The 20,881-nt window shown below is 59.0% G+C and overlaps 1 protein-coding gene across 3 annotated transcripts in view; it reads left to right on the top strand.

Annotated features, from left to right (window-relative positions):
• The window catches only part of TAFA5 (TAFA chemokine like family member 5), a 167,835-nt gene that overhangs the window by 136,118 nt on the left and 10,836 nt on the right, over nucleotides 1-20,881 (top strand). For all 3 annotated transcript variants that reach the window (XM_088837581.1, XM_088837579.1, XM_088837580.1), the window contains exon 3: nucleotides 5,262-5,389. In XM_088837581.1, the coding sequence (XP_088693707.1) occupies nucleotides 5,262-5,389 (128 nt within the window). The remainder of the gene's footprint in view (nucleotides 1-5,261; nucleotides 5,390-20,881) is intronic.

Consider the following 20,881-nt stretch of genomic DNA (forward strand, 5'->3'; position numbering starts at 1 on the left):
TCAGGAACTGTCTTCAGATGAGACAAAGGCTCAGTCTCGCGGGCCTTCCCAGCAGAGACGCTGCTGGCCTCTGCTGGTTAAGCCGAACTCTGGGTCTTCTGCAGGTTCCTGAGAAATGGCACATGCAAAACCCCACTAGCTTTTTAGGGTGTAATGCACTCAAGCAGAGCCCCACCTCTCACTGGATGGCCGTGGATCTGAGTGAGTTTGGTCGCACATTCCTCTGATCCCAGGTGGCTAATCTTCAGAGTGGGGGCTTGGGGCAGGGAGGGTGCGTCTGTCTCTGAAGGAAGAAAGAGCTGCTACCCCAGCAGGCCCCGGGGCAGGTGCTGTGTCCCTGCGGTGCCTGGCTATGGGCACCGGTCCTGAGAGTCCCCGCTTGGGTTCTGCATGGGCCCCGTGCTGTCCTGTCCCTTGAATCTGCGGCACTGCATCTTCTCTAGGAGATGCCCACAGGCCCCTCTGAGGCCCCCGTCACCCTGCAGCTCCTGGGGTCTGTCTTTGACTCCAGGCATGGTTTGCCTCCACAGTTTTGGCAATCGGCCCTTCAGCCGATTGACCGGGACCTGCCTGAGCCAGTCCCTGATGTGTTCACGACCCGCACCCAGCCGGGACCCCTGCTTCTCAGTCCCTTGGACACCCTGGACCCTGCCCCGCTCCCCTCCCAGGCTACAGATCCCTCCCTGCCCGAGATGCTGGCCCTCCGCGTCCCGAGAGGTGTGTTCTGTCCCGCATGAGCGCCTGGGCTGCAGGGATGGCATTCTCCTGGGGAGACGGGAGCCGGGATGAGGCTCTGCACCAGGATCACCCAGCGTCTCACAGGGGTGCTCGGGGAGGAGGAGCCAGCCTCTGCCCGCCCCCCCATGGCTGGGGAGGGAAGGGCGTCTCTGCAGGCCTGCATTCCCACATGCCCCCTGTGGACATGAGCGCACGTGCAGACGTGTGTGTGTGTGCAGACGTGCTGCACAAGCGTGTGAGACATGTATGTACAAGCGTGTGAGACATGTATGTACAAGCATGTGAGACGTGTGTACAAGCATGTGAGACGTGTGTACAAGCATGTGCAGACTGCATGTGCCACTGTTGCCTGTGCAGACGTGTGTGCTCACGTGCAGACGTGTGTGTGTGAGGCAGAAGGAGGGGGGTGTGACCAGGCTGGGTCCCAGTGCAATGCCCATCGAAGGCTCCAGTTGGCAGAGCTGGTCCATTTTGGGCCCCGAGGCCCAGTGTGGACGGACCCGCCTTCCCCTGTGCTCGGATAGGCACTAGGTCTGCGGCCATAGGAGACCCACCCCCTGGGCCGGCAGAGGCCAAGGGCCCCCGGTCGTGACACCGGAACAGGCTGGATGGCGGTCCCCAGCTGTCGTCCACGTCACTCTGCTCGCTGGACCCCCTCCACCCCAGGGAATGCCCTCCCCAGCTGAGAGCTGCCATGACGTCAGGACCAGAGATGAGGTGGTGACGTGTGGGCATGAAAGGCCCCTTTGTCCCTGGACCACGGTGGCCCAGCCCTGCGCCGCCGCCGACTGCCCCCACAGGAAGTGGGCTGGGGCTGGCTAAGCCGAGCTCCCAAGGTCGACAGGAGGCCTTATGTGGTTGGTTCTGGCCGGCCAGCACCCTCAGCAGGGCCGGCGCCCACACACCAGGCCACCTCGCTGGGTGGGAACAGGGCGGTGGTCAGGGAATCGGTGTGTCTGTTTGTCCTGCAGACACATCCACGTGCCTGCTGCCTGCCAGGCAGGCCCGCACAGTGGCCCCACGTGTGTGGTGATGACGTGTGTCCTCAGGCATCCGCGTGTGTGAGTGCAGACTGTCGCTTCAGCCGTGTCCGACGCTCTGCAGTCCTATGGACTGTAGCCCACCAGGCTCCTCTGTCCGTGGGACTCTCCAGACAAGACTGGAGGGGGTTGCCGTGCCCTCACCCAGGGGATCTTCCCCACACACGGATTGAACCGTCTCTTGCATCTCCTGCCTTGGCAGGCTGGTTCTTTACCACTAGCGCCACCTGGGAAGCCCCCGCATTCATGTACATGTGTGTGCATGTCTGTGTATGTAGCTGTGCGTACATGAGCCGTTTCCCACATATAGGCCTTGGGGTGTGTTTTGGGTGTTTCTGTGTATGTGTGTGCTCCATCTGGGGCCTCTGCATCCTTGTGCATGTTTCCACTTGTGTCTGTGTGTGTGTGTGTGTGTGTGTGTGTGTGAACATGTGTGTCCAGGCTCTGTGTCTGCAGCGTGGGCAGGACTTGTGTCCCTCCCCCTACCTTATCCCTCACCCCTCAAGCTTTCCTCCCTCTCCCTGACCTTCAAATGTCCCGTCATGTTTATGGGGCTCCCCCATGACCATGGGGGCTGTGTGTCCCCATCTCCCGGAGGGGATGGAGGCTTGGAGTAAGCAGCCCTCATGTGAAGCTTCAGGGAAGATGAACGGGGCTCGTGGCCTTGACCAAGGGCCTGGAGCTGTGCCCACTGCAGCCTGGGGGCGGCCTCCAGGGGACCAGCGGGCGTCCCAGCACTTGGCTGTGGGGAGGCTGGCTCCGTCCCAGCATCTGTCCACCATCTCTGGCACCACGGTCAGCGGCCGAGAGTGGCTTCTGTCCTCACTCGACTATGAAGGACGTGTGTTTGGGGTGTGGACTGGCCGAGCCCTGGGCTGAGTACCCCACCTGCAGCTTCTCCTCTGTCCCCACGGTCGCTGAGCTTCCCAGGGAGGATGGAGCCCATGATGGGTTGGGGGGGGCACCCCGGGCTCAAGGTTCCGGCCGGCACAGCAGGGCGGACTGAATCCATCCCCACTCCACCATCTGGTCCTGCAGACAGCCAGGGCAGCGTCGACGTCAGAACCAGGCCTCTGGCGTTGCCCCCTGGTCTGGGGTGACCGCTTTCTGGATGGCTGTGGCCTCTCCAAGCAGGGTCTCACCCCAGCCTCCTTGCCTTCAGGTCCGCATGTCCCTCTTGCAGCCAAGTTCCTGCTCTGGTCCCTGGGCACGCCAGGGGCTGGGTCCCCGCCCCACGACGGAGGTCTGACAGCATCTCCCTGGGCGTAGCCCCAGGACGCAGAGGGGAGCACAGATTCAGACTTTTCTAACCACACGTGAGCCGCTTCTCACCCGTGTGTCCTGGCTGATTCCGGAGAAACCCTCCCTCCTTTCCTTGATTGGTCTCCATCTTCGCTATGCTCTGCACGCACGGTTTCCAGGGATTGGCAGGCTGTGGGTTTCAATCTCGCTGCTTCTTCATGGGCTTAAGGTTTGCGCTTGTTGCAACGACAAGGTTTTTGTGTATCTTTTACTGCCACCAAAATGGTGCCCCGGGACTTCCGCAGGAATGAAGGGGAGGAGGCCCGAGGGGGGCGTGCTGGAGGGGGTGCAGCCGTCTGTCCCCACTGGTCCTGGGGGCTCTGAGGGGCAGGAGGTGGTGGGTGGCCTTTGTCGTTCGTCTTGGAGACGTTTCTGGGGAGTCCCCCACGCCCACTGGGGGAGCAGAGCCCGTCTCCTCCTCCACGGGAGCTGCCACTCAGCTGGACTGTTTTTCCGCTCTGACTTCAACTGGATGAGGGGCTTTTCCGAGCCGTGGAGTCTCCCAGGCTGTCTGCGCTCAGGCTCAGGCTTCAGTGACAACTGGAGGCCGTGGGGCTTGAGCAGAAAAAGCTCCTTTTCTTGCAGCTCCGGAGGCGGGAGGCTGTGGTGCAGGTGCCTCTGACGGGCTCCTGGTGGGACCCCCTCCTCCCTATGTCCACACAGGGGAGGTTGGTCTCGCTGAGGTCCCTTCTCTTAAGGGCACCGATGCCATGGGGGGAGGCCCCACCCTTGTGACCTCATTTAACCTCAGTTAAACGGGATCTCTAAAGAAACCGTCTCCAAGCCCAGCCACCCTGGGGTCATCCTGTGACTTTGGTGGGTCACAGCTCCGTCCGTAGCTCGGCCTAGAACAGAGCTGGTCTCAGGATGACTGGCGGGAGACGGTGGATAATGAAATGCCTGGGGTGGGGCCGTGGGGCAGCACATACCCACTGGGCCCTCCACTGTGCCCACGGCGGGCAGCCCTAATTGGCCCCAGGGCGCTTTCCCCTGTGCTCAGGCAGCTCCTGCTCATCTGCCAGAACCGGCAGCGAGGGGCCACCTGGGGTGCTGCCCTTGTCTGTCTTCCCGACCACGTCCCAGGGCACCCGTTGTTAAGACTCACTGAGTCCCACTCCCCTGCAGGGGCCCCGAGGCCAAGGCCCCCCACGGGGTGAGCCCCCCACGTCCCCTGTCACTTCTGTACGGACAGTCACAGCCTGCAGGGCTGGTGCTGTGCTTGGTGGCCTCTGTGCAGAGAAATGCCAGATGCTTCAAAAGTTACTAAGGATTTCGAGGCACAGGAAGAGCAGCGTGGGGCCCTGTGGGCTGCGCCCTGCCCGTGTCTGCAGCCACCAAAGCGATCGCCTCTGGAAGGACGTGGGTCACTTGGTCCCAATTCAGAAATGACCCGCAGTTCCCCCGTTCCTTTAACATGTCCTTGAATATGACCCATGTTCTTTCCATCTCACAGTCCCTCCTTCCAGGGTTTCCATCGGTGAGGGGTCCCCGACCGCCTGCCCCCACCGCAGCCACAGAACAGTGGTGGGTTTCCCAGGAAGAGAGAAACACGACCCCCTTCCACCCAGAAGCACAGGCTTGGAGTCATCAAGGGCTCAGCAGCCCCAGCAGTCTACCAGTCCCCTCCCCATCTGACAATGGCAAGGACTCAGGCCCTGATGTCACCACCCTGGGACGTCCTCTGGGGGGTCCCCTTTGTGGATGAGGCTCTGGGAGCGCTGTGTCACTGTAAGATCTGCCAGACGTCCCCGCCCGCCCCCCACCCACCTCCCTTCCAGCCTGACTCAGCCCCTGGATTCTGGCCTGTGGATGGGCGGCTCCCATGACATCTGAGGGGGCTCCTGACCTGTAGACCCCTGCCTGCCGCCTTTCCTGCTATCACAAGGGTTCCAGACACAGGAGAGAATGATGTGGTCCCCTCTAGGAAGGCGCCTTGGATGCTCCTTGAAACTGTCCCCAGGCCCTTGGTCCCTACTTACTGAGTGACCGACAGCAGAGCTGGCCACAGGCAGCGGGCGGGTGACTGGGAGCCCAGGGCAGGGGCGTCACCCGGCCAGGCCCCCCGACTGGCCCCAGGGGCTGACCCCCGGCCTTCCCATCCCTGAGGCCGGGACTGGGCACTGGGCAGCATGGGAACCGCCCCCACCCCGGCCGGCGCTGACCTCTGTCCTATGTCCACAGCACGGATCATCAGGACGAAGCAGTGGTGTGACATGCTCCCGTGTCTGGAGGGGGAGGGCTGCGACTTGCTGATCAACCGGTCAGGCTGGACGTGCACGCAGCCCGGCGGGCGGATAAAGACCACCACGGTATGTACACAGCCCCCCGGCTGTCCTGCAGTGTGGGGGTGCGGGGGCCGAGAAGGCGGGGCCGGGGGTGGACCCCACACCGGCGGGAGGCTGTCAGCTCTGTGGCCGGAGGGGTCCGTCCCCTGGCTGCTCAGAGCATCAGGGGGTCACTGAGTGCCCGTCGGCCCGAGAGGCCGCACAGAGCACCTTCAGGCTGCTCAGCGCACACAAGCTCGTGGCCGGCGGGGGGTGTCTCATTTCTGGGCGATGTCCTCCCAGCTCCAGTCTGCAGGAAAGGTTTGAACCCACAGAGGGGCTTCAGAACCCCACCTGTAGGCACAGGGCCTTTAAGAGGAAAGAATAGGGGAGCGTGGGTCTGATGCAGGCGCCCTAGGTAGGCATTTAGAGCAGAGGCTCTGAGAATCCCAGGAGGCCCCAGGTCCCTCCTGGATCCCGCCAAGAGGAGTGCTGGGTCCCCTGCTCACCTCCGCGGGCTGGGAGGCAAGAACAGCAGAGCGGTCCCAGGGATGTTTTCTCTGAGATTCCTTTTCCAAAGGAATGTTCCTCAGGCACAGGGGGACAGTGAGGGCCAGGGGAGCTGGGGACGCCCGGCCGTGACCCCTGGGGACCGCTCTGGGGCTCCGCAGGCCCGGCACACGCAGCGCTGGCTCCACAGGCCAATTATCACCCCGCATCCAGGCTTGTCCCCCTGAGGTTTCCATAGAAAGCTGCGGGCTGGCGTGGGCTCCGGGCTATGACGATGCCAGGGAGCATTAGGTCAGGGAGCATTAGGCCAGGGAGCGGGGGCCTCGTGGAAGCACCTGGGAGTTCTCTGCTGGCATCCCCAGGTAGAGAGGCGGGGGCCGCAGCCCCTTGGGACTTAGGCCAGAGGAAAACCCACTCCTCCCGCTTTCTCAGCAGCTCCATCAAGAGGCCAGTCTGGAGGAGCTGCTCTGCGGGGAGCCATGGGTCCCTGCTCCATGGCCGGCCCGGAGATCAGCGCTGAGCTTGAGTCGGGCCCCTGGGGCACCTTCCGAGGTCGGGGCTGTAAAGCTGATGCAGGCCCCCCGCTCCCCACAGCTGCCTTGGCAGCCTCTTGTGATTGCGCGGGTTAGGGCCTGGGGGCCCTGCCGGCAGTCTCCCCCTTGCAGGCCTGGGGGGCAGGGGTCTTCAGCAGGGCGGCCCCTGAAGGGTGTCGGAGCCAGGCTGCAGCGAGCATCCCCAGGTCTCCAGTTGGAGCCGCAGCCGTGCGCTTGTCTGAGCATCAGCCGCGCTTGTTTGTGTCTAGCATGGAGGCGGGGACCTGTCTCCACACCCATGAGATGTGCTGGGCTCTGCCAGCCCCTTCCCTGAAACTGCCTCGCCGCTCCGGCAGCGGAAGGGGCTCTGAGCTGGGGCTGCCGCCTCCCCTTGAGTTCAGGAGGCAGGTGACCTTTCCAGGGTCCCCTTCTGTGTGCTGTGTCCTTTGTTGGGACAGAGCCTTGGGGACGAGCAGACTGGCACCCCTGGGGTCACCATCCCCAGATTCATGGGGCCTGGGGGTCCCTGTGTGGGCGCCCTGGGGCCTGGGCCAGCCCTGTGTAGGTGACGCTGTGTTGAGGGTTTTGAATGAACCCCCAGAGGAGGGGAGGTTCGAGCAGGGCTCCAGAGGCTCTGGCTACCTCGGCGGGCATGGGGGGTGGGGGCGCTGCCGCAGGCTCAGGCCTGCCCTCCAGGCCACGAGGCACAGGGCAGCACCTGTGAATCAGGGCGCCCCTCTCATCAGGCCCCCAGCCCCTCCCGGCGCCCTGCCACGCGGGGGTTCTGAGGCTGGCCCTTCCCCATGGGCACAGCCCGAGTCCTTGATATACTCCAAGACCTTTGCTGAGAAGGTGCAGACGCGTGTTCCTTTCCGTCCCCCAGGCCTCCGGGCTCAGAACCATCATCTCGGTTTTACAGCCGTGAAAACTGCAGCTGGGACAGACAGAGGTGCCGACGGCCAGGGGTCGGCAGGCCGTGGAGCTGAGGCCTAACTCTGCCAGTCTATGGAATTCACATGTGGTCCTGGCTTGGCAGGAGCCCCGCATGCCTCCTGGGACTCCTGTAGCCCCCCCCCTCCCTGGGGGGCGCCCAGTGCTAGAGCCCGTGGAGCACACGGAGCCCACAGCCCAGGTGGAAGCACCCGGCACGCGTGGGGCAGGTCGGGGGCAGTCGTGCACGCGCAGGGACCCTTGACTTCCTAGGGGCGGCCCTTCACTCAGAGGCACGGCCGAGGGGCAGGTGTGTGTGGTGACACTGACCTCCCGCCCGCGCGCTGGCCCTGAGCGCCACAGCCCCGCCCAGGAAGAGGGCTGCGGGTCCTTGCACGGGCAGGACGCACTGAGCAACTGGGCGATGACCCTAGGGGACCGGTGGGCTCCGTCGTCTTCCCAAGTATCTGCAGAGGTGACCCCAGCCTACGGAGACCTGTTTTCCAAGCTTTCTTAAATGCTTACCTGAGCTCTTGACCCAAAGTGAAAAGTGAAAGTCTCTCAGTCACATCTGACTGTTTGCGACCCCACGGACTGTACAGTCTATGGAGCTCTCCAGGCCAGAGTACTGGAGTGGGTAGCTTTATCCCTTCTCCGTGGGATATTCCCAACCCAGGGATCGAACCCAGGTCTCCCACATATTCAGGCAGATTCTTTACCAGCGGAGCCACAGTAGAAGCCCAAGGATACTGGAGTGGGTAGCCTATCCCTTCATCAAGCGGATCTTCCCAACACCAGGAATTGAACCAGGGTTTACCCACATTGCAGGTGGAGTCTTTACCGACTGAGCTATAAGGGAAGCTGCGAGCCCTTGACCCAAACACCTTATAATTGGAGCATGTAATCCTCTGCTAGGATTGAATTGCAGGCCTCTTACAGCTGGCAAATTAGCACCGTGGAGTTTCACATTTTACCATAAATTGGTTTTCCGTGGCAGGGGCTGGGTGGCGGGAATCTAGTAGACCTCGGGATTGCTTGGCCACAAGACGGCTAATTCCACCCCAGTGGCCAGGTCCTCAGCCCAGAGCCCTGCAGCCAGCCTGTGTCTACAGGTGGCCACCCCCCACACCCACCTGGTCACGCCCCAGCTCCTTCTCCACGTGGCCATGGCTGCTCCCTTCTCCATGTCCCCAGCAAACCGTGAGCAAGCCAAGGGCTGGCACAAGCCTTGGGGGTCTCACCGTCCCCATCACCCGTTCAGGTCTTACGTAGATGCTTGTGATCAATTGATTAATTGATTAGCAGAACCCAGGCCCTGGGTGCACGCTGACGCCTGCATTTCCTGGGTCACTGCTTCGCGAAGTACAGGTCATCACCCCATTAGTGGATCGTGAAATTAATTTGGTGGCTCACGATCAGCATAAAAAGAAGGAGGAAGAAGTAGAATTACAGTGTTTGGGTGCATCCCATGTCTTGAAGGTGACAGCTGCTTGGGGACATGCACACAGGGCCCCTGGGTGAGGCCATGCAGGTACCAGGGCCAGTTGCCATGAAGACTTGGGGGCCTGGCATCCTGGGGGTACGTGGGGTGGGGGACCTGGCTTCTGGGGCCCCCGTGACCCCTGTTTCTGGTGCTCCTTTAGCAATCTGGCTCTGCCCTGTGATGTTGGTCCACACAGGGCAAGGTGAACATCACGGGCCCTCCCCAGGGTCACAAGCAGCATCCTCTCCTTGGCAACCAAACAGCCGCTGACAGCAGCTGATGGGCAGGAGGGAGGGGCGAGCAGAGGCTGGGGCCGGTGGGCGTGAGCACCCCGCCCACCCGTGGCTTCCGTGCGGATGTGAGTGGCTGAAGCAGAGCCTGGGTGCTGGAGGCACTCGGGGCGCTATGACCGCACTCCGTCCACCACGGGCAGTGTCTCCGTATTGAAGATGCGCCTTGGTCGCTGCTGTAAGGAGCGCCTCCTAGACCAGGACAGGCCAGCTGGTTGAACTCGTCTCTCAAACCAGTGATTAAGCTCCGCGTTTTACTCCTGAACTGCGTGGACGCCATGCTCGGGGAGTGAAGGGCGTTCTCGGAGGGCGGGAGTTTGTCCAGTCTGCTCAGGACCTTGGATTTCTTGGAAACTCCTGACGCCAAAAGCGCCTTCCCAGGAGCCACCCTGGACATCCGGATTCTCCCTGAGCCCAGGTGTCCAAGACCCCGGAGTGCGTGGTAGTGAGGTGTGGACAGGTGCACAGGGGGCTCCCCTAGACACCAGGAGAGGATCCCAGTGGCCTATGGGCCATCACCCTGCATCCCTCGCCTTGTCGTGAGCCGGCTGTCGCTGGGCCGGGCAGCCAGGCTCTCCGGCCAGAGCCCCCCCACACTGACCCCCAAGCATCCCGGCCAGGACCAATCCCACCACCATTCATCCACGCTGAGCATCCGGCCTCCACGGCCCTGGTCCAGGACTGAGGAGCTGGCCCGGTGTGGGGGAGGGGGAACCCTTCTGGTTGTCTGTCCTCACCATCCCAATGACAGCCAGCCTTGTTCAGGCCACCCCCTTGGTCTCAGCACCCCCTCAACCCAGGACCTCATGTCTCTTTTCTCTGACACTCAGAGCGTTTGCAGGGGACCAGCGGGGAGTCCCTGGAAAGCCCAGCATCAACCTGGAAACTTCTGCATCCTTGGATGCAAAATGTACCCAAGGGCCTCGTGTGTGTCTGGCATTGCCCCCACTGAGGTTCCAGAGAGGGACTGGCCGGGGCCTGCTGTCCAAGGCAGCAGTGGCTCAGGCCTCCCGTCAGCCAGGGTCTGTGTGCAGGGCGAGAACCCTGCGGGGCCCTGAGCCCTGGACCCTGCACGCAGGGGCTCAGGCTCTCAAAGGGCTTTCGGGGGGTACTTTACAGCTGCCCGCACCAGGCCCCCCCACTATGATACAGAGCAGAAGGTGCTGGAGGCGCCCGGGGGGGGCAGGGGCATGGGGCGGGGGCACTGTCCACTGGGGCGGGGGCGCAGTTGCCCAGCTCGGGGCAGGTAGCAGATGGGGCAGCCGCAAAGCCAAGCGGGGCAGGCCCAGGATCTCGGGGGCCGGGGGGGGCTGAACCCCCAAGGAGCCACTGGCCGGGCCTGCCCTCGGACCCCCGGCCTCAGGAGCCAGGACGCAGGGCCGCCAGCCTGTGGAGTGGAGGCACCTGGCCTGGGGGCTGTGCGCCCCACGGGAGCCTGGACCCCCAGAGGCCCACGCCCGTAGGACTCACAGCTGCATGCCTCTGGGCCCTGGGGAGCCAGCGCCGAGTGTGGAGAAACGTCCAGAGATGTGAGACCCGCCCACTCCCAGGGGTGTGGGCAGGGCGTGGGGCCTCTTTCCAGCAAACTCAGGGTCCCAGCTTCCCATGGCTGCTGTGACTGGTGACCACGCTGGGTGACCCACAGCCGCAGAGAACTTCCCTGACAGCATGGAGGCCACAGGTTCAAGTCCTGCCAACCTTGAGGTTTGCCTGCGGCCCTGGGGACTCCCGGACTGAGGCCACATCCCCCATGAAGGCACCAGCTCCTCTCTGGGCATCTGAGCTCCCCTCTTTCCTTCCGTAGAGACGCCAGCATCACATGTGGGGCCCACCCCCGCCCGACGGGTGATTTCATCCTGAAGTCCTTAACTCGCTCCATCTTAAAGACCCAGTTCCGAAGAAGGTCGTGTTCTGACATTGAACGGACAAGAACTTTGCGGAGGGGTGCTCTATGCCACCCACCAGACTGCCAAGCCCAGTGCAGGAGCTTGGGTGCTGTGAGCTGGGGCCCGAGGCCCCCTGTGATGCCCCCATCCACCTGTCCGGGTTCAAACGGCAGGATCCTCACCGGTGGGAGGAGAGAGAGGACAGACACACAGAAGCTGAGTTCAGGGCCGAGGGGCTCAGAGGAGACGGAGCGCCCAGGCCGCAGAGAGCAGGCAGCTCAGGCACGAGGTGCCGGTGAGCCTGCCAGGCTTGCGGCCGAGGGCGCTCACCCCCCACCACGCCCACGGCGGCTGCTGTTTGTATGAGGCTGGAGCTTCCTGGAAGCACGACGCATTTCTAGAGCTGTGAGATGCAGGGGTCACACACCTGCGCACGCCACGTGGTGTGTGTGTCTTTGCAGACAGCAGCTACCTGTATGAGTGTGGGTCTGTGTAACAGAATTTGCTAAAACTCTGGCAAATGTGTGGGACATAAAACTGAAGAGGTCTCATAAAGCCAGGAGGAGAAAAAAAAAAAAAGAAGTAGGAAATACGAAAGAAAAAAAAAAAAACATGAGAAGATCGATTCAGGAGGTCTAGAGACTATAAGATCCAAAAATAGAGACAAATGAAGAAGGAATTATCAAAGAAGTGTTTTCTAAAGAAATTCCCAGGACTCAAAGCCCGGGTTTCCTGTGTGCAGGGACTCACCGCCGGCCGGAAATGAATGAAGAAAGCCCCGTCCCGAGGCGTGTCAGCGTGAAATCTCAGGCCCGTGGAGATGAAAACAGCATCCTGAAAACTCAGAGGGAAAAAAATAGGTCACTTACAAAGATTCTGACATCAGAGTGGATCTGGCTTCTCAGCCGAAGCGCTCGGAGCTGGAAAACAGCAGCCCAGCCCTTCCGGAGTGGGGACCCAGTGGATTTCCACGCCAGCCCCAAGTTCACAGGTCAGGGCGGGGGCCGCCAGCCTGGAGTCCATAACTGGTATGGTCCTCCCGGGCTCAGGAGCTGTGGGCCCGCTCCCTACTCCGGGAGCCCTGTCCTCCGGAGGCTGTAGATGAAGTGGTCCGCGGGGATGAGGGTGAAGGATGAGGGAACCCGGGACACCGTGCACCCCCAGCGCAGCCCACGGCAGCCAGACAGGCCCCAAGAGGGCTCCTCCACGGAGGACAGTGTGGGCTTCCCTGAAGATGCTTCCAGAAAGCTGTGGGTCGACCCCACAGGCACAGGACTCAGGCAGTGGAGCACCTTGAAGATTCCCTGGCAAAACCAGAAGGGAAGCCACGCCAGGATGCAGCACAGGGACTTCTGGTGCCCAGGAGGAGGCCCGAGGCGCACGCCGTCTGCAGGGCTGGGAGGAGGGGTGAGCGTCGTCGGGGAGGACTGGTGACCCCGCCCTGACCCCTCCTGGCTGCACCCAGCTCAGAAGGACCAAGACTCACTGAGGACAAAGTGGGCCACAGGGCAGGTCCTCAGCATCCCCGTGGGGGCAGCGTGGAGGACCCCAAGCAGGGAAGGTGGCGGCCGCAGTCCTGGAGGGGAGCCCAGAGGTCCTAACAGGTGACATCCGGCTCTGGGTGGCTGACCCCGTGTTGGGTGAAGGATGTGGTTCAGGGTCTGGGGGCCCTGTACTGCGCCCTTTGCCCCGTCCCCAGCCTCCCCGGGGAGCCGTGACTTCTCGTTCTCCCCAAAGTGCAGACCAATAGGGCTCTGGGTTTCCGTCTTGTCTACAGGGTACCCATGACCCTCCCAGGCTCCCCCCAGGCCCCTGGGCAACCAGGAACTCCTGCCGCCTTTCTGATGCACTGCAGTGTCTGGGGGCGACCTGCCTCCACTTTACTGTCTCCTGTGTGAGTCCTTCCCTCCTTCCCTGGGAAGGGGGCTCCTTCCACGGTCAAGGTGGCAGGGCCTTGCCCCCCTGGGCCAGAACTCTGGGGGGCATTGAGTGTGTTGCGTCACTCCCCCGACCAGCATCCTGCAGGACACGCTCCCGTCACAGCTGAAGGCCTTCTCCCCCACCGTCTGGCCATCTGTCCACCGTCGGCCCAGGTCAGCCCACCCCTGGGCCCCGGGAGCAGTGAACTCTGTCCCCTTCATGGGGGAACACACGCTCAGCCTATCTCATGACCCGGGGCTTCCGGGCCCCAGCCTCCCTGCCGGGTGTGGGTTTCCACGGACAGGACTGTCCCGGCACAGCCAGGGCTCCTGCAGACGTTTGGTGGCGTTGGGCTCCTCTCTGCTCCTGAGCAGGCCGGCCCAGCAGTTGGGAGCATTTGTCACTGAGCCTTCTTACTTTGTTGCTGTTCAGTCGCTCAGTCGTGTCTGACTCTGCGACCCCATGGACTGCAGCACGCCAGGCTTCCCTGTCCTTCACCAACTCCCGAAGCTTGCTCAGACTCACGTCCATGGAGTCAGTGATGCCATCCAACATCTCATCCTCTGTCACCACCTTCCCACTGCTCTTCTGAGAATGCATGAAATGGAACTGATTCTGAGCCCGTAGCAAGGTACTGTGCGGCCTTGCTGAGCGGAGGCGGCGGTGAGCTGCCTTTGGGCCGTCTTTCCTGTTTCCTTGGGGAAGAGATGGGCCATCCTAAATTCCTATCGGTCTGCCAGGCAGTGTCCTGGTACCCCGAGAGGCCCCACCTGCCCTGTGCGCCAAGGGCTCTTGCTGGACCTCCCGGCCCTGGGGGCTTCTCGTCTGCTGCCCCACCCACCCACCCCTGCCCAGTGCAGCCCCAGCAGGCAGGTTCCTCGGTGGGAGGGCTCACTGGCCCCAGGGCGCCGTCTGGCAGGCAGGGTCCCTCCTGAGGACTCTGCTACACCTGGGCCTGCTCCCTGAGTCCTCTGTTTCCGAGAAACACATGCCAGGCGTCCTCTGACCTGGTCCTGGGTCCAGATGCCCCGCTGCGTCCTGGGAGGTGCGGGAGCGGAGGGGGAGGTTGGGGTCTGTGCAGACCCAGCTGCCCAGCAGGGAGGTCAGGCTGCAGCCCTCCTTGCCGTGTACAAGACGCCCTCCCAAGGGTGAGAGGCCTTCGTGCAGGAGGTCTGGGGTTAACCCGTCAAAAGGGCAAGCAGATGGTGCGTCCCCCGCAGAAGGAACTTGGTACCTGCCCCTCACCAACTCTTCCTTCTGCCAAACAATGAAAAATACCCCGTCGTGACTCCAATCCCTGTCTGCAATCCATTTTGTGTTCATTCGAATCACTGCTATTCATCATAGCGATAATAGCGGGACATTTTAATAGATTCCATGTGTAAACACAAACCTAGATGGCGGCCCGGCACCGTCGCATCGTGAGCACTGACATTCTTCATGTCCTCTGCAGAATTGCGCCCCGAACCAAAAAGCAGGTCTGACCAAACCCCCAGTGTTTCCTGGGCACTCCTGGCCCGTCTGATATAGGCGCGTTTCCCGCGGGTGACTCTTTACCGTATTGTACCGCGAGCCTCAGTGTTCTTCAGAAGAGTTGTTCTTCGATTTTAAATACTTCAGTGGTGCGGGCTGAAGCGGGAGGAAGCGTGTCCAGTGGAAAAGGCCAGCGAGCGCTGGACAGGCCACCGCGTGGAGCCGGGCGCTCCTGACCCCACGGAGCTGACAGGCGGCCTACGAGAGAGCAGTAGGCCAGGGTCGGCGTCAGCTGAGCTCTGCCCGCTCAGCTGGGCCTGGGGCGGCCCTCCCCTGGCACCGCACGGGCCGCTGGGTCAGTGATCAGTTCGCCGTATCACCAGCACCTCCTCCCCCACCTCCCCTGCCCTCCATCCCTGTGGGCTCTGTGTTGGATGCTGGGGCGCAGCACTCGTGGCCCCCGGATCTCAGGGCCTCAGCAGGTGCCCCTCAGGAATCCATGGAGGGGCCGCTTCAGGGGCTGCAGGGATGGCTGGTGCTTGGAACGTGAGGTCAAGTGGCTGCTGAGCAAACAGATGAGAGTACTTTCCGTACAACCTGGGCGGGGGTGGGGGGCAGCGGGTGCTGGCCCAGTACCCGAGTCCTGCTGCTCAGACGGGTGTGGGGGCGGGGATCTGAGAATGCCAAAGAGTCGCAGATCTCAGTGACCTTTAGGGAAGCCTGGGGGTATATCCACACAGAGGAACATGCAAAGAGCCCTCTCGATGATCGATGATCATCGATGATCAGGACAGCGGTTCTAGATCGAGCAGGCATCGCTCCCAGCACACTGCCCGCACGCTGGCCACGGCTGCCCAGGGCCTTCCGCCTCCCCCTGGCCCTCTACCCTGGCCAGGAGTGCCCCTGAGGTCCTACAAGCTTGCAAGTTCTCATCTTGTCCACGTGAGCTTTCGATAAGGATGGATGACGTTCAGAGTCATTCCCAGTTCCCAGAAGGGCTGCTTGAATTAATACTGTTTGTTGATTCCACGTTTCATGAACTAATTGGGCAGAAATACTGGCAAAGTCATCGAAAACACATTTTTTTCCTGCTGGTTTACGATGTCCTTGTAATCTTACACGTGGCATTTCATTGCCTAGTGATTTATTTTTTCATAAAAGACAAAGGTAAGCCTGATCCTTCTTAACTGTTCTGTGAAAAGTCATATCATATATTCAAGACAGAAGTTAAGTCAGCGTGAGCACAACAGAAGTCGTCAGGGTGCTGACCTTCTTCCTAACCCAGCGTGGCTCTGGCTCAGATGCAGAATGCCAGGCCCCTGGCATCCGCTCTGCCCGCCCCGGCCTGACCCTCGCGCCTGGGGTCTGGTCACCCCAAACCTTTCCCTGTGGTCGTGTCTTCCTGCTTGCTGACCCCCGGCCCTGCCCGGCCCCGCCACCCACGTGGCAGCTCTGATGGCTTCTGGGCGCCGCAGTGGGCGTGAAGTATGACATTTGGCACAGACGTTTGTTAAAGATCGGTCTTGAAAAATGAAATAGAAGGATTTGTGTCTCAATCTAGATCACTTTAAATGTCAGCTCCGCATTGAACAGATCCACAGGGTGACATAGCTGCTGGGCTGGTACCGCGGCTGCCCCCAGGTCGTTTCGCCCCCTGTCATCCCCTGACCCAGAGCGTGAGCTCAGGCTCACCTGGACCCGTGTGGGATCACACCTCCCGAGGCCCCCTGTTCTGTCCAGTCCTGTTCCGGGGCCATGCCCAGACAGGTCCGTCCTCCCAGCCTCAGCCTGTGGGCGGGACAGGTGCGACGCACAGGCAGCCTTGCAGGGGCCACTTTCACCTCCGTGAGCCTAGGCTCCCTGAGCTGTGGGAGAGGAGCGCGCCCCCGTCCGACCTCACAGGTCCTGGGGTGCGGGGAAAGGGAGATGACGGAGGAGAAGGCCCCCCAAGATGGAGCCTGGGGTCTCTTCCTCATGCTTGGACTTCACTTTGGACCCAGAGACCCTGCTGTGGTCACAAAACAAGCGGGCAGAGGTGGAGCCTGCCCACCAGGGGCGGGGATGGCGGGGTGGGGGGAAAGCTTCCCTCTGTGAGTCCATGGCTCCAGCAGCAGGACTAGAAGATGCCAGCGTGCAGGTGAGCCCCCTGGAAGGGGCTCCGTTAGCCAGGAGAGCCTGTCGCCTGGGACGGGGAAGCCTGCCCAACACGCCAAGGCTGTGATGGCCGCGCAGTCCTTCCTTCTCAAAAGTCCGCCGTTTAGACAGAAAACCTGGCCTCCCAGGTGGGAACAGCCCCCCCCCGGGAGCTGCCTTTGGGGTCTCTGCACATCGCCCCAACCTTCTGGGCCAGCCTGGGGCAGGCAGGGCCTCTCACAGCCCCAAGAATTGAGAGAATCAGACTTGCTCATCCCAAGCCCGCTGACACATTCCCAGGTGGGATCAGCCTCTGCCTGTTTAAAAAGGAATTTTTAAAAGCAACACATCTAAAATATAAACAGAAGGCTGTAAAAGAACGCCAGCTCTCTGTGGAAGGGAATGCTTTCTGGAGACTTAAAGGCGGATTAGCTCTGGAAATAGGCTCTGCAGTAAATGTGAGACCTTCTGGGAACCATCTGCTGGTTCCATCAAACAGATACAAGAGGCTGTGACCTCCGTGACCCAGGAGCAAAGAGCCTGGAGGAAATGGCAGCCTGGGATGAAATGCAGGCAAGCATCCAAAACTTTGCAGGACTAAATAGCAGCTGAGCACAAAGAGACCCAAGACATCAGAGTGGACTGAGCTGCGTACAGAAGCTGCCGATGACAGAGGTGTCGCTGCAGAGGACCAACACAGGGGTGTGGACCGATCTTAAACCAAGAAACGCGTCATAGGAGATGCGGGAAATTAAGCCAAAGAGAAAGCACTTATGAGGACCGAGGACGGAAACCCAGCCTGCAGACGTGGACGCCCTTGTGGAAGCCGCATGGCCAGGAGAAGGCCGGGAGAAGGTGAGAACAGACGGCTGTCAAGAGGCTTTGCGGAGCCAGGGGCGCCCCGAGTGAAGGCGGAGCGAAGGCAGCCAGAACTCGGCCACCATGGCAGTGTCTGCACTTGGCAGAGTGAAGGGAAACTCTAATCTTCCAGGTTGTGTTGGAGAAAAAAGCAAAAGCAGTAGGAAAAGTCCGCGGGCCTCCCTGCAAAGGCACAGACAGGCTGCCTCTGAACCCACGAGACCCACAACCAGAGAGAAAGCAGCGCCCCCTCCAGGTTTTGTCGAAAAACAGTTCTATCTGTGCTGCTGTTGTTTTTAGTCGCTAAGTGACGTCAGACTCCGTGCGACCCCGTGTACTGCAGCACGCCAGGCTCCCCTGTCCTTCACCAGCGCCCAGAGGTTGCTTAAATCCATGTCCACTGAGTCCATGGTGCATCCAGCCATCTCGTCCTCTGTCGCCTCCTTTACTTGTGAGTTCAGTTCTGTCTCTGATTGTGGTTTTGGACAAAGGAAGTAAACAGGACAGTTTTAAATCTGCAAGAATTTAGAAAGTGTCACTCACATACCTTTCCTGAAAGAGGCAATAAAAGATGCCCTGGAGCCCATCAAAGAGATAAGAATGACTGGCTGATGACTGTAAAGGTTGTAGGTCATAGGTCAGAAGATCAGTGGTGACTGGATGCCAATTAACCACACAGAGCTTAGATATAAATTATTCCTATGACAGTGGATACACCATTGAACACAGAACTGACAGCAGTATTATTTAATGCACTCCACATATTGTGAAGAATATTTTCCTGCAATAGTAAACTGATTGTAACTTCTGATTAATTTGACAACAGCTGCAGGGGGGCTGCTGCAGAGGAAAAGTCTCTGAGTGTCTCTTGTGGGAAGAAGGAACTTCCATCACAAAGGAAATGGCTCAGTCATTAAAAGTGCACTTGATTAACGTAAAGGCCACCACTAATAGAAACAAGAGCATGACTTCTTCTAAACCAGTGTGGAAAGAAAAGTGAGTAAGACCGTGTGTGCGGAAAAGAACCGTGAAAGGAGCAGAGAGAGACTGTGGAACGTGCTGCTCAAGGCAGAAGTGCAGCTTCGGCGCTGACAGCAACTGTAAACAGGCCAGTCTCCTGCTAAAAGGCAGAGACTAATCAGGTTTCTTTAAAGAGTCAAATATGCGTTGCCTTCTAAGGGCACTCCTACAAACAAAAGCTTAAAGCAAATAATGAAGATGCGAGGCAAACAGAGTGGAAGAGTGTTAGTCACCAAGTCGGGTCCGACTCTTGTGACCTCATGGACTGTAGCCCGCCAGGCTCCTCTGTCCATGGGATTCTCCAAGCAAGAGTACTGGAGCGGGTATCCATTCTCTTCTCCAGGAATCTTCCCCATCCAGGGGTTGAAGCTTGGTCTCCTGCATTGCCGGCAGATTCTTTAATGTCTGAGCCATCTGGGAAGCCCAGGTGAAATGATTAACGTGGAACAATATATTGATACATATATGCATATGATTATTGATACATATATGCATACGATTATTGACACAAAATGATTCACGACAGTTCAAACTAGTGGAAGTGTCACAGAAACCTTTACATGCTGAGTAACATAAGTTTATAGAAAGCAAAATCATGAGGAACGCTGGGCTGGAAGAAGCACAGGCCGGAATCAAGACTGCGGGGAGAAATATCAGTAACCTCAGATATGCAGATGACACCACCCTTATGGCAGAAAGTGAAGAGGAACTAAGAAGCCTCTTAAGGAAAGTGAAAGAGGAAAGTGAAAAAGTTGGCTTGAAGCTCAACATTCAGAAAACAAAGATCATGGCATCTGGTCCCATCACTTCATGGGAAATAGATGGGGAAACAGTGGAGTCAGACTTTATTTTTTCGGGCTCCAAAATCACTGCACATGGTGACTGCAGCCATGAAATTAAAAGACGCTTGCTCCTTGGAAGAAAAGTTATGACCAACCTAGACAGCATATTAAAAAACAGAGACATTAGTTTGCTAACAAAGGTCCATCTAGTCAAGGCTATGGTTTTTCCAGTAGTCAGGTATGGTTGTGAGACTTGGGCCATAAAGAAAGCTTATCGCCGAAGAATTGATGCTTTTGAACTGTGGTGCTGGAGAACACTCTTGAGAGTCCCTTAGACTGCAAGGAGATCCAACCAGTCCATCCTAAAGGAAATCAGTCCTGACTGTTCACTGGAAGGACTGATGCTGAAACTGAAACTCCAATACTTTGGCCTCCTCATGCGAAGAACTGACTCATTTGAAAAGACCCTGATGCTGGGAAAGATTGAAGGTGGGTGGAGAAGGGAATGACAGAGGATGAGATGATTAGATGGCATCACTGACTCGATGGACATGAGTTTGAGCAAGCTCCAGAGCTGGTGATCGAGAGGGAAGCCTGGCGTGCTGCGGTCCATGTGGTCACAAAGAGTCAGACACGACTGAGCGACTGGACTGAACTGAAAAGGAGGAATGCGCCAGCCTTCTTTTCCAATCATGATACCATATACTTGAAACCGTACCCCCCAAAATAATCATAACCCGAGCAACCAGGGCGTTCCTGTAATTGGTTGGTCAAGGATGAAGTAAAACACAAAGCCCTGCCCATGAGTCATGCGCACATGAGGTCAGTCTCCCCCTCAATTCCGTGGCAGACAGTCCTGATCTGCTTGACTCAGAGGACGTGACCGTGCTCTCTGCATTTCCATTTCTGCATCTATAAAAGCAGGCAAAATGCTATTCCCTGATTCCCAGGGCTGCTCTGAAAGCGTGAAAATGCTAGTTGCTCAGTTGTGTCCAATTCTTTTGGAACTCCTGATGTGACTGTAGCCCACCACGCTCCTCTGGCCATGGGATTCTCCAGGCAAGAACACTGGGGTGGGTGGCCATGCCCTCCTGCAAGGAATCTTCCTGACCCAGGGATTGCACCAGGGTCTTCTGCATTGGCAGGCAGATTCTTTGCCATCTGAGCCACCGGGAAGCCCCACCAGGGCTGCTGTAAGGGTTCAGAAAGTTAGAACATGAACCGCATTATGTGGGGCCAGCACTTACTGTACGATCCAGTGCACACATCTGAGTTATTGTTAAATCTCATTTCGAATGTGATGAGAGCAGCGCGGTGCACCTGTGGGCACAGGGAAAGGTGGACTCGTCAATACGCTGTGGCTTAAGTAACTTTATTTTTAACTCAGAACAAAAATGAAGAACCGAAGCTATAGAAAAAGCCACCTTCAAAACGAGAGGAGAAAACCTGCAAAGATGAAAAAGAAATATTAATGATTTTTTTTAAAGACAGGGAATTGATCATTGCATCTCTGGCAAAACTATAAAAATGCATTTTTACTTCTGTCATGTGTAGGTTTTTTAAAAGTTAGAACATAAACCTGAAAGGAAGAAAGAAAAATCAGCCTGTAACGGGGCCTCAAATTGTTCAGGAGTGTGTGCATAGCTGGGCCACTGATCACTGCACATGGAGATCTGATTAAATATATCATATTCTGGGGGGCAGGGGGAATTAACAAAA

The sequence above is a fragment of the Moschus berezovskii genome, chromosome 6 (assembly GCF_049115385.1).
Source record: "Moschus berezovskii isolate FMDL1 chromosome 6, NW_MosBer_1.0, whole genome shotgun sequence".
In the NCBI taxonomy this organism is placed as follows: domain Eukaryota; kingdom Metazoa; phylum Chordata; class Mammalia; order Artiodactyla; family Moschidae; genus Moschus; species Moschus berezovskii.